Source organism: Euleptes europaea, chromosome 8 (genome assembly GCF_029931775.1).
Source record: "Euleptes europaea isolate rEulEur1 chromosome 8, rEulEur1.hap1, whole genome shotgun sequence".
In the NCBI taxonomy this organism is placed as follows: domain Eukaryota; kingdom Metazoa; phylum Chordata; class Lepidosauria; order Squamata; family Sphaerodactylidae; genus Euleptes; species Euleptes europaea.
The window spans coordinates 56,854,395-56,870,508 of NC_079319.1; the positions used below are offsets into that span (position 1 = coordinate 56,854,395).

The 16,114-nt window shown below is 40.1% G+C and overlaps 1 protein-coding gene across 1 annotated transcript in view; it reads left to right on the forward strand.

Annotated features, from left to right (window-relative positions):
- MTCL1 (microtubule crosslinking factor 1) overlaps window positions 1–16,114 on the forward strand; it is a 108,425-nt gene that overhangs the window by 77,225 nt on the left and 15,086 nt on the right. Inside the window, exons 7-11 of the mRNA XM_056854937.1 lie at window positions 3,996–4,088; window positions 5,556–5,786; window positions 7,394–7,582; window positions 10,212–10,379; window positions 12,439–12,687. Of these exons, the coding sequence (XP_056710915.1) occupies window positions 3,996–4,088; window positions 5,556–5,786; window positions 7,394–7,582; window positions 10,212–10,379; window positions 12,439–12,687 (930 nt within the window). The remainder of the gene's footprint in view (window positions 1–3,995; window positions 4,089–5,555; window positions 5,787–7,393; window positions 7,583–10,211; window positions 10,380–12,438; window positions 12,688–16,114) is intronic.

Genomic DNA, 16,114 nt, shown 5'->3' on the forward strand with positions numbered 1-16,114 from the left:
TCTGTCTGTCTGTCTATCTATCTATCTATCTATCATCTATCTATCTATCATCTATCTATCTATATGTTTGCTCTCATTTACATGTTTATATATGTATATGTATATATATGTTTACTCTCATTTACATGTTTAGCCGTTATATGCTGTTATCTATACTGTTGACAACGTTGCAGTGTTATTACTCTTGTCTCTATCAGTCTATGCTTTTGGAAAACTGGAAGTTGTAGCCTTTCCCGCCAGAGAGGCAGGAAGTGAAAATTTGGTCCTGCCTCCCCGGGCAAAGGGTGGGAAAACCCAAGCTGCAAAATGCCCTTCTTCCTCAGAAAGAGCCATCTTGGTGAGTACCAAGGCTACAATCCAGACAGGCAGCAGTGGCAACGCTGCAGGAGGGCTCGCCTGTGGGGTTGGCAAGTGGCCGTCCTAACAGGCAAGTGAATGGGGGGATGGGCTCTCCTTCTGCAAGCCTTGTGGTTCACCTGCTGGTTAATAACTAAAACTGTTTGTTGTAGTTATTAAATTAGGTTTACATTTACATTGGTTTAAATGGGAAACCCGTTTTCCACCTGTAACTTCCCCTCCCCATCTATTTGGGGGTAAAATTCTCAAACTGGAGAGAGCATTTGCATTTTGCAGGCATTTAAAATTCTTGCTTGCACAGTGGACAAAGAAAGATTTTTGCCAACTCGAGAAAAAGCAGTGGACACAATTACACACAAACATGGATTTTAGAAAGGTGTAGACAAGCTGGAACAGGTCCAGAGGAGGACAACAAAGATGGTGAAGGGTCTGGAAACCAAGTCCTATGAGGAAAGGTTGAAGGATCTGGGTATGTTTAGCCTGAAGAGGAGAAGACTGAGAAGGGATATGATAATCGTCTTCAAGTACTTGAAGGGCTGTCATATAGAAGATGGTGCCAAGTTGTTTTCTGTTGCTCCAGAAGGTCAGACCAGAACCAATGGGTTGAAATTAAATCAAAAGTGTTTCCATCTAGACATTAGGAAGAATTTTCTAACAGTTAGAGCAGCTCCTCAGTGGAACAGGCTTCGTCAGGAGGTGGTAAACTCTCCTTCCCTGGAGGTTTTTAAGAAGAGGCTAGATGGCCATCTGTCAGCAATGCTGATTCTATAACCTTAGGCAGATCATGAGAGAGAGGGCACCTTGGCCATCTTCTGGGCATGAAGTATGGGTCACTGGGGGTATAGGGGGGAGGTAGTTCAGAATTTCCTGCATTGTGCAGGGGGTTGAACTAGATGACCCTGGTGGTCCCTTCCAACTCTATGATTCTATGGTTTTTATTTGTCCATTGTTAGAGATTTCATGTGCACACTTTACTGGCAGAGGATATATGGCAGATGCTTTGTGGTGGAAGGGGTGTAGCATTTGCCTCCATCCCTCCCCCCATCTGCAGCACGGCTTACCTGTATGTCTGCACGTGCAAGCAAAATGTTTGTATTTGTTTGTCTGCCCTAGTGGCAGTGCTGCCTGTTGCTGATGGGGGAGGGGAGGTCTATCTGTCCGTAGGCCAGCATGTGCAAGCAAAGTGCTTGCCCCTTTGCCTAGTAGATGTAGCAGCACCACAGTGCTGAATACTGAGGAAACAGGAGCCGTAGTTTATGCAAGGTCAAATCTGAGCCCGCCAGAGAGCCAGAGATGTGACTGATGTAACCAACATTCAGGAAAAACAGACCTGTCAGTGCTATCCTCTTCTGATTGGAAAACATCCCTATATCTGACTGTATACCCCTTTAGTACATTAATTTTTAAACTAAGTATTCTGGCAGACTAATTGTTAGATTAAAGACAGTTAAAGTTTACTGTCTGTAATTTGAATCCACCCTCTAGTCTTAACTGTAAATTGCTCCGATTGTTTGAGCTGCGTTAGCGGTTATTAGTGTAAAGTGTTTGTAGAATGTATTTAGATAAACTCTCAATTAAGTACACATCACAACAGAAATTTGTCTTTTAAAAATGCCTTAAACAGAAAGCTTCCCACCCCCCAGCAAAACCAGACTTTCAACTGCTTTGATAGAAGGAAGGTGACTCCCACAAGAGGCGTGCTGAGCTCATTACTCACGGCTGGAGCAATGCTCTGCCACTGTGAGACAGAGAACTCCATGTGTCAATATATAACAGGAACAGATGCCACAAACTGCAACATCAAAAGAGGATCTTTAAGTTTTGTATATCATGCATAGTAGTCCTAAGCCTAGTCCAATACTAACTCTGAACTGAGCAGATTCAGGTGTTCAAAATTTTCTCCATATCATGCTGCCTAATTATCTTAAGAAGAGCCCCGTGGCTCAGAGTGGTAAGATGCAGTACTGCAGTCCAAATTTTGCTCACGACCTGAGTTCGATCCCAACAGAAGTCAGTTTCAGGTAGCCAGCTCAAGGTTAACTCAGTCTTTCATCCTTCCGAGGTCGGTAAAATGAGTACCCAGCTTGCTGGGGGTAAAGTGTAGATGACTGGGGAAGGCAATGGCAAACCACCCCATAAACATAGTTTGCCTAGTAAACGTTGGGATGTGAAGTCACATCCGTGAGTCAGGAATGACCCGGTGCTTGCACAGGGGACCACCTTTACCTTTAATTATCTTCAGAAACCAAATATGAGCATAGCAGTAGCTTTTGACTACTGTGGCCAAATCTGTAATAGATCCTATCTATATTCAACATGTGTCATCATAGGGTTTTCAAGGTAAAGGTTGGTCAGAAGTGGTTTACCAGTGCCTTCTTCTGCGCAGTACTAACCAGAGTTAGCCGTAGTGGCACTGCCGTTGTCTACGAAAGATCTTCCGCCAGTGTCACCTTCCACTACTGCTGCTGCCCAGTAGCTAACCTTCAGGGATTCTTCTACCCCCATCCCCACTGGAACTGCCTGTTCTCTTCTGCGAATGTGGCCATTGATCCCTTAAGGGGGTGGATGCATCTTCGTCTGGTGTCTCACCTGTGACCATTCCGTCTTGAGTGACTCTGCTAGGAGTTTAGTCTCTTGATAAGAGTCTAGACCCCTTACGGTATTGCTCTCAGCTTCCCTGACACTCACAAAGCCCCTCACCAATTAAGGTGTGCATCCAGAAGGGACAGCAAGGCTGTCAAAGATAGGACATTTTTGGAGGACTTTCATTCATAGGGTCGCCATGAGTCGGAAGCAACTTGACGGCACTTAACAACAACAAATATTGTAACATATTGTTTTTCCTCCCTTTTGCTTCATGTAGGCAGGAACCATCTTTATATTTTTTGGAACCAACTTTGTTCCACTTTCCTCTCATAGGTTCTGCTTAAGATGCAGAAGCCTCTTCATTCTTTGCTAGAATTTTTCACTTCAGTCCACCACCTCTGTCACTTAGGTTAAAACTACATATTACGCATTTCCACAGATCTTTTCTCTGTGATTTAAAAAAAACAACAGAAATGTGATTTGAGCAAGAACATGAACATTATAGATAACAAACGAAGTATATTTTTCTGTTCTGTACTTGAATACACAAGGACCCTGGGATAGATCAAATACCAGCTGACATATTTGAGAGCAATCTACAGTGGTGGAACACTTTACCAGCGCCTTTATTCACCAGAATTAACTCAATAGGTAAAATACCAGACCAACAGAAACATACTCTTATTGTCCTTGTATTTAATAAAGGCGAATGAATTCAAATTAGTACTGGCCAATTGGTTTGTTACCAGTGATTAGTAAACTATATGCATCCTATCTATGTTATAAGTTAGTTGACTGGATATATTTCAGAATCAATCCTGGGTATAGAGTAAGAAGATTCTAAAACAGGGAGAGCAACATAGATGGGCTGCACAGCAAAGGTCAAAACATAATATGCACAGAAAATCTTCAAATATGTAAGCAGTATTTATTCGATGATCCTGTAGTTGTGGGTCTCGGTGTCCGTCCTGTACTTCTTTCAAATCTGTTAGAAATTTTTACCCATTTGTCCTGCTGATCAGCTGAGGGGCTGCCCTGTTTTGCCTGTACAGAATGTATCGATACAAGAGCTTCAGGCTCAACTTGAGCAGGAGGTGAAACTTCGCCAAGAAGATCAAGAAAAACTTACAGAGAGGATCATTCAGGTAAATACATAACCTGGCCACTGGAAGAGACCTATGTCTTGAGAAAAGTGTTCTACTTTTCTGACTGTCAGTGGCTCACAGTATTGAAATTAAGAACTTTAAAGCTCTTTGTATTGTGTATCAGTGTTATTTCCTAGATGATTTTACCGTGGATTGGCAGAGTATATAGTCTTGTTCAAACATAACTCAAGAGTAAGTTAAATAATTATCGTATTGGTACTACCAGAAACCATAATTCTTACTTTGAATCATAGTACAAGGTTACAAGTATGTTTCTCCCTGTAGGGATATGGTATGATTCAGGACTTTGGAATTCTTTATCCAGATTTTCTGATACAGTCTAATTCCAACTCTTAAAGTTAATGTCATAAATCAAAAATATAACAGCAAGGTAATTAAAGACTATACCTCTAGAAATAGTATTTTCCTAGTAACACTTTGTATTAAGGGTCTATATATAGACTATCTTCTAGAATTATTTATGATTATTAAATTTCTGTAGATCATTATGGGATAGACCATTGCTGATATGCTGCTTAAGAGTTCTGCTTATTTTCTCATGACCTACTGTAATGTACATGAATGCATCCTGTAGGTTTTACCTATTAATGATTAGCAAACTACTGTCTTAAGTACAAGATTAATGTAAATTGCATCTTCCTTTTTCATTCATTCATTAGTAAAGTTTAATATAAATATAACAGATGTGAGAGTAATAGATGTGACTTCTTGGCAGTTTTTCAGGTATTTTTTTTTCCATTGAGAAATGGCTTTTCTGGTGAACTCTTGTGAAGGCTGCAGTAATGAGACTATGAGCTTCTTTGTTATTTGCCTGGCTGATAGCCAATTCCATAAAGAACATTTAGCAAATGATGCTGGAAACCTAAATATTTGGATGCATTGCTAGAGAACAGCAGTGTTCACAGTCTGCATAGGCATAGTTTCTTATGCTGAGATGTCCACTAATCAGTCCAAGTTGAGGCCTTATTTTTCCAACAATAGTGATCCTTGGGCAGAGAAAACAGAAAGAATAATTTTCCCACCCAAAGGGAAAGGGAAAGACTAGAATTGCCAAGGCTATGGACTTCTATGGATTGTCAGCAAATGGAATTCATATCCTGCAGTAACAAGATTAGGGTCATTTGGGGAACATATTGAAAAGGACACAGTGGAAAGAACAAAGTACGTATAAAGGGAATAAAAATGTTTATGCTGCAGAAGTCTTATCTAGGTTGTAAAGTAAATGAGTCGTGTATTTCCTCAGCAGGTTATTCACATATGGTTAATTAAATTAAGTCTAGAAACTGTGGTCTTCAGGTTTCTTGAAAGTCAGTTCCCTTGCCAAATTCAGTTAGCTAATGATAATTAGAATTAGCAATCTTGATTTAGCTTGCCCAGATAGGGGGGGAAATCAAACCCTTGAGAGCAGTATCATATTGATGTTGTACACGGTTGTTCTGTTTAAAGCTGGAAGAGGACCATCTGCAAAGCCTACGAAGGAAAGACTTGGAGGTGCAAAGCTTGACTTTGCAAAACAAATTGGAAGAGAAGACGTGGAGTCAGGAGAAAAACCTGATGCATCAAGAACTCTGGCATTTCAAACAGAACACCTTTCTCCTCTATGTCAAACTGAAATGGCTGCTGAAACAGTGGCGGCAAGGGAAACAAGTGGAGGAGCAAGGAGAGGACATACTTGAGGTAACTCTCCCATGTCATTTAACGGACTGAAACGGCAAGAGGAAAGCAAGGTAGATTATTCCATTATGTACAAAATACATTTTGAGGAATAACCTTGCTTTCCAGTTCAGGTGTCAGAGCAGCCTTAACTGCAGAGCTATTGTCGGAGTTTCATTTATTGTTGGATGGGGAAAATGCTGAAAAGGGATATGAAGCTGCCAGCACTTTTTCAAAAAGTGCTTGTAATGAAGGATCACCTGCCCAGCAGTACTAAATTATATGTTATTTCTAAACCAGTATAATGTCTCCTACAAATACTTGGAATAAATACCCCTCCACCCCTCTTCTTTTGGAGGTGCCTCCATTATTCTGTATGTATATACCGTCAAGTCACAACTGACTTATGGCTTTCAAGGCACGTAAGAAGCAGAGGTGGTTTGCCATTGCCTTCTTCTGCAGAGTCGTCCTTAAAGGTCTCCCCATCCAAATACTGACCCTGCTTACCTTCCAAGATCTGAAGAGATTGGCCTATACTATACCATTCCACACCCTACCCACATTATTAGTTGAGGTTAAATGCATCAGTGTATTAACAATTTCCAATCAGTTTGGTATGGTGTCAGCATTTTCCATAATGTGAAGGGTCCTTAAGAAGGCTTTTAAGAACACATTTGCTTACTAGCGGCAGAGTCTTAAAATATTGGGGAAGTAATGCATACATCAGGCTCATCATGAGTAAAATGTCTTTTAACATAAATCCTACATCATTCTTTATTATAAATGGGTAGAAAGAGAGTATTATGCCTTTGGACTGATCAGCCAAAATACCTTGGGAGGAAAAATATATCCATCAAATCCATATAATTATGTTTAACAAGGACCTTATTTTTCTGCAGTGCTAATGTATTTGTCAGAGCCCCGTGGCTCAGAGTGGTAAGCTGCAGTACTGCAGTCCAAGCTCTGCTCACAACCTGAGTTCGATCCCGACAGAAGTCAGTTTCAGGTAGCCAGCTCAAGGTTGACTCAGTCTTTCATCCTTTCGAGGTCGGTAAAATGAGTACCCAGCTTGCTGAGGGTAAAGGGAAGATGACTGGGGAAGGCACTGGCAAACCACCCCATAAACGTCGGGATGTAAGGTCACCCCATGGGTCAGGAATGACCCAGTGCTTGCACAGGGGACCTTTACCTTTTTTAATGTATTTGTCATATCTGTGATGTCATTTAAGATTTATTTATCTATATTTATTAAAAGTAGGCAGTGTCAGTGATCTTTCTTGGAATTAGCCAGTGAGTAATTAGTTTTGTGGAATTGTGTTCTTTATGTACTATGAAGCTCAATGTAGAGGTCATTGCAATAATTATAATTAATGGTAGTAGCTACTATGTAAACATGGGCCAACATCATCTCAATAAAAGACTCTGTCATCATCTCAGACTCTGTCAAACGCTGTGTGTACACAGAGGCTTCCCTTCTCTTCTCAGCTTTCTTTTGCATGGACTGGGGCATTGCCATCTTTATAGGGTGAAATGGGGAAGCGCCTGCCCAGTGTAGCATGCTTTGTTAGCACATCTACACCAGAGTTTTCATATAGAAACGCATTTATATCTTTATTAACTTTTCCTTTTAGTTGGAACAACTTGACTCCGTGCCAGAATTCAGTTCTCAGTTTGAAAATAAGGGTGATGAACGAGAAGAAGAAGAGGAGGAAGAAGATGTAGTGTTTGCACTGACAGATTACTCTCAACATTCCACTGTAGAAACAAGTGACCATGGACCACAGCTACAGACTGCAGAATTGTTACAGCATCAAAAGCAGGTATAGGCAGACGTGCGTGTGCTTATTATTCTGTCCCAGTAATCAAACTCTTTGTGTTCTGCTGCCTGTCTTTTAAGTATAGCCATAATTATAGTGATTTTTAGAGATACTGCAGTTTTAAAATATGTTTCATCTATTATATCCATGTTTAATAAGGGGGAAAGAATTGCCGCAGCCTTTTTTGCTGATGCGGTCAGTGAAATATTCCATTTCCTGTCCAGAAAAGTATATTATTGTTGGAAGGTTTGAAGTATCTGCCATCATACCAGAACATCTTTTTAGCAATATACCGTTTAACCATTAGTGTGCGGGGTGGGGGGGGGAGCTTTTTGTTTCTTATATAATAATTTAAGAACTAGAAATGTGTGTTTAATTTCTCTCTTAACTCCAAGATGGGGAAAGGGTTTTTTTTAAACCCACCCCAATGCTTTCACTGAATGTGCTTTTTTTAAAAGCTAGTTAATGCTGATCTCTTGTCTTTCCTCTCAAGTGGATTGAGAGCTTTACCTATTTTGGGCCTGACCTAGATTCAAGTCTTGGGGAAATACCAGTAAAATATATGAATGTTTTCCAACGTATCAGTTAATATTTGGGGTGCAATCCAGCTTCATTAAGGTAATTATTCATTTGATTTCAATAGGAGATGGGTTACACTTTGAATTGAAGAATATAAAATTCAGCATGTGTGTATGTGTAGAGAGAGAAAGAGTGAGAGAGTCCCATTGTTTCAAGCTGGAAAAGACAGCTGTTATCCCTAATCACAAACAGAAAATAAAACCTTTTACAGTGGTCATGGTGGGGTTCAAAAACTGTTGATTCCTTGGTTAGATCTAGCTCATTAGGAGAACTGCTTGGCTACCTAGTTTCCAGTGCAGAAGTGGTGTGGAAGGAATGGCAGGACTGGTAAAGGTACGACGGTAGGCAAAAGTGGTGGCATAGTGTGCTTTGGTTTAAATGTGTACGCAACAAGGAGATAGCATTTGAAGCCATATTTCAGGGCTCGAATAGTGAATCAGACCGTTGTCTAGTCTCACTAGCAGCAGCTCTCCAGAGTCTCAGGCAGAGAACGTTGTTTCTCAGCACCTGCTGCCTGAATTCCTTTTACCTGTTGATACTTAGGACTGAACTTGGAACTTGGATTTTGGTGTACATAAAAAGGGGGTTTCAGCCTTCCCCCTACACCATTTTCCCAACTGGGGTTTCTATGGGGCCTCTGGGCCGTGTATCACAGAGAATACCTGTGTTTCTTCAAGTAGCACCCCTAGGACTGTTTTAGGTTTGGAAAATGGTGCAGGAAGGATGAAACCACCACATACACCATGGTACTGATCCTAATCAGGTACCATGTGTGTAGAAATTGAGGAAAGCCTACAAGTCATGTGTGATTGTTACATCTTTCACAGCATGGGACCAAGACCCAACCTGTTTACTGTGTAAAGAGGCTGCAGACATGGGTTTTAGAGCACACATTGACCAGGACAATGTGGACTTCTGCTCTGAGAAATCTCCACAAAATATCCTGTCAAATCTTATAATATTTGTATCATGAGGAGAAAATACCACCACTGTCGTCTGAAGTAAAGGTAGAAAACAGCACTGGAACATGACTAGCACAATCAGCCATTTTTTAAATTATGAAAACAAAAGGTGAAGAGTGCCTCACTTTCTCTCTAGAACTCCTGGATAAAAGATCCTAACAATAGTAATCTGACCACTCACTATTTTAAAGCATTGAACAGCATTTCTGCTGAAACAAAGCAGCTAGACAAGAGATGGATTTCTAAAATAATGTGTGACTGTAAGTGAGTAGACTGCAAGAAGTAGGTCATAAAATGGAAGGGGAGTTACTGTAATTCTTGAGTAGCTGATGTTCATATTTTTTAATGTTTTATGTCATGTCTGATACTTTCAACATCAGCTGTTGTCCATAAAGAGAAATGAAATCTGAGAGGAGGAAAAAACAGGGGGGAAACTGGTACTTGTATACCAGTGGGCCCATGTCATGTTAGGTTGTCCTGTCCAACTTGAACCAGGCTACTTCATTTGTCCTCAGGAACAGCTAGTCCCACTTCTACATCACGTGGATGTCATAAGTATGGGAAATGCTAAAAATGTGGCCCCTTCCATCTACTTTGTCCCGTTGATGTTCAGTCTTTCATTCAGCCTACACAAGATTGTCGGGAGTTTCTTTGTGAGTAGCAAGGGTGAACCAATACAGAAGCACATAATCAATAGCTAGCCTTTAACTGAAAGCTTTCACCTTTTCTATTTCAGCGAAGAATCCAAAAATGCAGATAACATGAGCTTATGCTACCTTAGGAGCAGGTGGAATAGGAGATTAATTTGGATGCTGAGTGCTGACATATTTTGAATATAACCAAGCTTGTTCTTTTAGGTCCATATCTAAATTCTGCAGCTTGAGTTCATTTTGGACGAATCGGGTAAATCTTGTTACAAGCAAACCTTTTTTAGCATTTGTTTGTTTCAGGGCATTTTTTATCCACATTGCTGATCATCCTTCATGTTGCAGTTGACAAGCATGCAGAAAACTTTTTATCCCGAGGTGTTTGTAATTTTAAAACATTATTAAACCCGCCACTGCCATTAAAAATAGCTTTTGCTTCTGCAGGCAAGGGAAAATCACCGACTTTTAAACGCCCTGAAAGTTCTGTTGGATGACTTTCGATTTGAGCTGCAGGAGGATGAGCAAGAACTTCACAGCCTCCATCAGCAGTATGCCACTGAGAAAGCTGCTTGGGAGGTAGAAGGGACAAAGTTGAAGTGTCAGTTGGAGCAGGTATGGTTCCCACAGTCTGAATCGAAAGGCAAGTGCCATGTTTCTCTGACTGAACTGAATATGAGTGGGAGACAAAATTGTGGAGCTCCCTGCCCCAGGATGTGGTGATGGCTGCCAGCTTGGAGGGTGGACATGTTCATGGAGGATAGGGCTACCCATGGCTACTAGTCAAAATGGATACTAGTGATGATGCATACCTATTCTCTCCAGGATCAGAGGAGCATGCCTGTTATGTTAGGTGGAACACAGGCAGGATAATGCTGCTGTAGTTGTCTTGTTTGTGGGCTTCCTAGAGGCACCTGGTTGGCCACTGTGTGAACAGACTGCTGGGCTTGATAGACCGTGGTCTGATCCAGCATGGCTTTTTTATGTTCTTAAATGGTGAGGAATTATTTTTCCTCCTTACTGCGAGTCCAGTTGTACTTTAGGCTTGTCGATCAGTTATTTGGTGGGGTGAATTTACTGTACCTTCTGTTTTGTTTACACATTTAGATTGTTTTAGTTCATTGCATGAGTTAAAAGGGACTCAGTGGCCCACAGCAAAGTCTTGACTTGGCCATATTTCATCCATGGACAAGTAAAGAACAATTTATTGTCCCAATTTAATAAAAGTGGTATGGTAAAAGATATGGAAAAGCCTTGTTAGATAGGGTATTTCAGAACAGTGAGCCAAAAACAACAGCTCTGAACTTATTCTTGTTTAATCAGGCTCTATAACAGATCTGGATATATTTACACCCTGCACATGTATATAAGTTCCCTGACCTTAGACTATTTCGATTTACTGTTCAGTGTGAACAGAAGCTATCAATATCCGATCTTTAGTTCCTTTTATGAATGCTTTCTAAATATTGAGAACTGTGATTTTGTGACAAGGGGTGATGCAGAGCTTCCGAGGCTTGGGTGTATAACCATTAGCAGCTGTGTGGAATGATTTTGAAATCAGAAAGTCAAAAGTGTTAAACGATCAGATCGCGAATTAAAATTAAAGCACCTTGTTGACAGCCTTTGTAGTTTAAAAAAGGCACTGGCTGTTAAAACACTGGATTTTTCCATCAGGCATCAGTGTTGGAGTTTTCAGAAATGTCTTAGCATTATCTGGTTTTTAGTGAGAAAAAGGAGGTAGGAAGCTACTGGGTGTAAAAGAGAAGGGAGGGAGAATGAATCTTGCAGTTTGAGATTAAGGACTTGCTGACACTGCAAACACAGATTGCCAAAGCTTTACTATTCTTCACACAACGTATCAAGGGTAGGAAAGGCATATAAGGTTGTCCTTAGGCAGTTCGAGAAATATTTTGTACCTTGAATCCTGGAGATACAGCTGCGTCATAACTTCTTTGCGATGTAATGCCCTAGACTCAGCCAAGACACAAGGGCGATACAATAAAATTACTGCAGAAGATCGAAAATGCCGATTTTGTCTGGATCAAATAGACTTCCTAGCCCACATTGTTTTAGCATGTCCACCAAATAATATTGCACAAAATAAATATATCACTCACTGGATGAAACAGCTAAAGACACTTTCTGAGAAGCAGAGACTGCATTATCTGCTGTGGAAAAGATCGGTCAATTGCATGAGAGATGCGGCAACTTTTCTCTTTATATTGTCAAGGAAAAATTTAATTTAATTTCCCCTTTTTAAAGTGTGAAGTGGTTGATGGATAGCCAGTGGCTGTTAAATCTAGGGAAAGGATAACTTCTTTGCAGTCTTTGCTGCCCACATTAATGTAAGTGCCCCAGAGTCTTTAATTACCGGAGACTTTCACATAAAAAAGTAATTAATGCAGTGCTAAGCAGAGTCACGCCATTCTAAGCACACTGATTTCATGGACTGTGCTTAGCATTGCATGTTAGATTATAGATTGAGCCATTAGATACGTAAGAATCCTTCGTATGAATAGTATGTTATAGTTGCCTATTCAGAACAAAACTGTATTTTGAAGATTTAAAGCTTATGTATGCAAAAGAATGAAAAATATATGAATGTTAGCTAAGCCTGACTTGGGTTTTGCCATGAAAAAGATGGTTGCATTAATACTGTTTGTTTCACTTACAGCGGGAAGGGAAAAATGAAAAAGCACAGAGTGACCTTGGTCTTGATGTAAAGGCAGCTTTTAAGAGGGAGAGAGAGGAGCACAAGAAACTCCTGGCTGACAGTCACAAAACTGTGATGAATTTGCAGTGGCAAATCCAGCACAGCGAGAAGAACTGGAGTAGAGAGAGAAAAGAGCTTCTGGAACGGCTGGATAAAGACCGGCGAGAATGGGAGCAGCAAAAGAAGGACCTGCTGAGGAGGCTGGAACAGGTAAGGCAATGCCAAATCAACACAATAAAGTCTCTCAATAATTGCATTGCAACCAAGGAACTTTAGAGAAGCACTTAAAGCACAGGGTGAAACCATGATACCTGCATCATTTCCTCCTGAACAGATAATTAGGAGAACCCAGTGGAGACAAAAACTAACTTTAGCAGCATCGAAAGAGTATGAGAAATGAGTTGAAAGTCAGAAGTCATTTCCTGCCATTCCGCTTCTCTGCACAGTCCATATAATTCTTAATACTGAAACCCTTTTTTTGATCTTGCACCTTAGAAATTATGTGATTTTCCCCTTCCTGATGAAAATCAAAATTCAAGGTAATTCAAGGTTTGGCAAGTAAAAATAAACAGCAAAATATCTTCTGATTGGCAAACTTTCAACTCACAAGTTGGTCAATGGGCACATTACACCCTCCTGCTTTTGTTTTCCCCTCACCAGAATGGCCTCCTAGTGTAAGCAGTGCAGTGTGTGCCAGGAGTTCAAATCAGCTGACTAGGTCAACAGATTTTGAAATTCCCTTGATCCTGGATGTTTGTACCAGAATGTGGACATACATGCATTCATTCAGATGTTGAGAGGGAGATGATGAGAGGGAGGGCATCTTGGCATCTTCTGGTCACTTGGTGTGGGGGGGAGGTAGTTGTGAATTTTCTGCATTGTGCAGGGGGTTGGACTTGATGACCCTGGTGGTCTTTTCCAACTCTTATGATTCTATGATTCATTGCCATTCTGCTGCTATACATGGCACACAAGCCCTTTTGATCACTTTTGCAATCACTGCCAATAGACAAAAGTACTAGTCATAATCATCGCAGTGCTTAGTTGTGCAAACACTGGCATACCAGCAGCATGCCAACATGAGAGTGTTTGTACAAATGCAGAGGTGGTGTGAGCCCTATTGTGCAGTCAGTTAGTAGTTTGGATCCTACCATCGGCAAGTTTCAGGAGTTTGTACAGTTGAATCTTGCCCACCTTCTCCTCCCCCTAGCAGCTCCCTGTGTCTCCCCAAAAGTCAATGCTGAGAGTGGGGATCCTTGTGGACAAAATTCAGTTCAGCACAGGAGCTGCAGTGAAGAAGGGTTATTAGGCAAAAAAAAAAAAATCCTTCCTTCTTGTGCTAACTGCAGCCACCCCCGTACCATGTGGCATTTCCCAATCTATAGCACCCGTTTTTGTGGGATCTCAGGGGTGCTGGAGGTAGGGGAAGGCAGGAAAATTCTGCCTTTGCAAACTACTTATGCTTGTCTACAATAGTACCCAATTCATAGAATCCTGTTACAAATGTGGTAAAGTACAATTGACTATTTATATTTCATACTTGCAACACGAATGAATGAATGAATGAATGCAACAACCTCCCTCAGAACTTTCATTATGATTATAGGTTTCAGATTTTCAGTTCTCATTCAACTCTCTCCTCTGGTCGTTTTCTATTTCAAGTTCGCTAAAGTGTTATTCTTTGGTGACACAACAGTAAACCTAGTTGTTAGCTAGATCATAGTCATTCTTGGAACTGGTTTTTAGGTTAAAGAAACTGTGTACATGTTGTTCAGTGCAACACATCAGTGACCTATTCAGGTTTCACGCACAGCCGTTGTTGGAAAGGGGTGCATTTATCCTAAATTTCTCAGCATAATATATTTCATTACTAAATAATTAAACCTCGCTCCCTTGACTGCTCAGGCTTGAAAAGGAGCTGCTTTCCTGCTGTTTATGCTGCTGCTTGCCAGACTGCCCCATCAGGGGATTAGTTCCTCCAGCTGCTCAGTCCTACCTCTTGGCTGCTTTTTCTTTCTTTTGCTGTATTGTGATTTTTAGATGATTGTTCATTTTTGTTGCTGTTTGTTTTGTAAGCCACTTTGAGTCTTGCTTTGTAGGAGAAAAGTGGGATAAAAATATCCAAATATGTAAATATATAATATGTAAATATATATGTAAATATATATGTGTATATATATATATATATATATATATATATATATATATATATATATGTGTGTGTATATGTAAATATGTAAATATATATGTGTGTGTGTGTGTGTGTGTGTGTATATATGTATATATATATGTATATGTGAATATATATATAAAAGTTTCCAAACGATGTATGTACAAAAACCCTGCTCTTTCGTTTATAACCAGAGCATGTACCAGCATTTCGGTTCCTTCTGAAAACTTGTCTACACCATGTTCTGCTGCAGTACAGGTTTTTAATACTGCTGAATAATAGAGCCTTGGTCTTCTCAGCCCAGTAAAATCATTTCAACAGCTTTGTAGCACTTGTGCACATCTTAATATTGCTTAAGTACAATATATGTTTGCTTTGAAAATCACATTTAAATTGCTTGCCAATTTGTTTGGACATATGTGTTTGAGCTTTCCTAACCCCCGAAATGGACTGCATAACTCCTTCTCTCTGCCTCCAAAAGTCATGTGTAGATTATCACTGAACTCCTTGGAAAGCCTGCATGTATTTATGACATGCAATTGAGAAATCCAAAAAGAAGATTGTACAATTCCCAGAGGGCTCAGAAGTCAGGAATAGCAATTGAAAATGGCTTATTGTTTACCAGATACATACCAACCATTTGTGCTGATAAACAATCCCTTTTATAGCAGGAAATGTCCAGAGATTAGTAGGTCTTTAGTTCAATAGCTTCTTAGCAATTAGCTAGACTTCCTTCCTGTAGAAGCAATTAGCTTTTCTATAGTATAGTTGTCTCTTTTGAACTATACAGAAGAACTCTGAAAACTGAATCTAGAATATCATAGCACAATAGATAAGTGTTTGCTATAATCATTGCCTGTGTGTCTTATGTGTTTGCTTTCGCTATAATACATGGAAAAGAAATGCCCACAAATTTCTGAAGCATAAAATAGATCATTTGGGATAATTATGGAAATAGAGCATACACGCAGAAGCGTGCTGACCTACATTTTCTGTGCTTCCAAATATTGTTTCAAGATCATTATTTTTGTGTTATTCCTTAGAGATGTAACAGCAGACCTAATTTTGCAGTTTTGGTTGTGATTGTGTTAGGTTTTTAAATCAGTTAATCTACAGCTAATATTTTCTGTTTAATTATGAAAAGGAACCATTTTGGTACATTTACACACACACACACACACACACACACACACAGAGCCTAATATATTACTTAAACTTACAGCATGTCCACGCAATGAAGGGGGAGTTGGATTTGAGAGATGAATTAAGCACAACTAATCCCAGCATGACACCGAGCTCTCATATTATCCTCAGAATTACCCCACATTAGGCTTCTAGAGATCAGGGACATCGCAGGCTAAACACTAGTGACAGAGTCAACATAATGGAAAGATATACAAACACTGCTCAACATGGTTTCATCTCTTTTCTTGGAAAACTTCTTAAACTTCCTGTTGTGGATTGAAA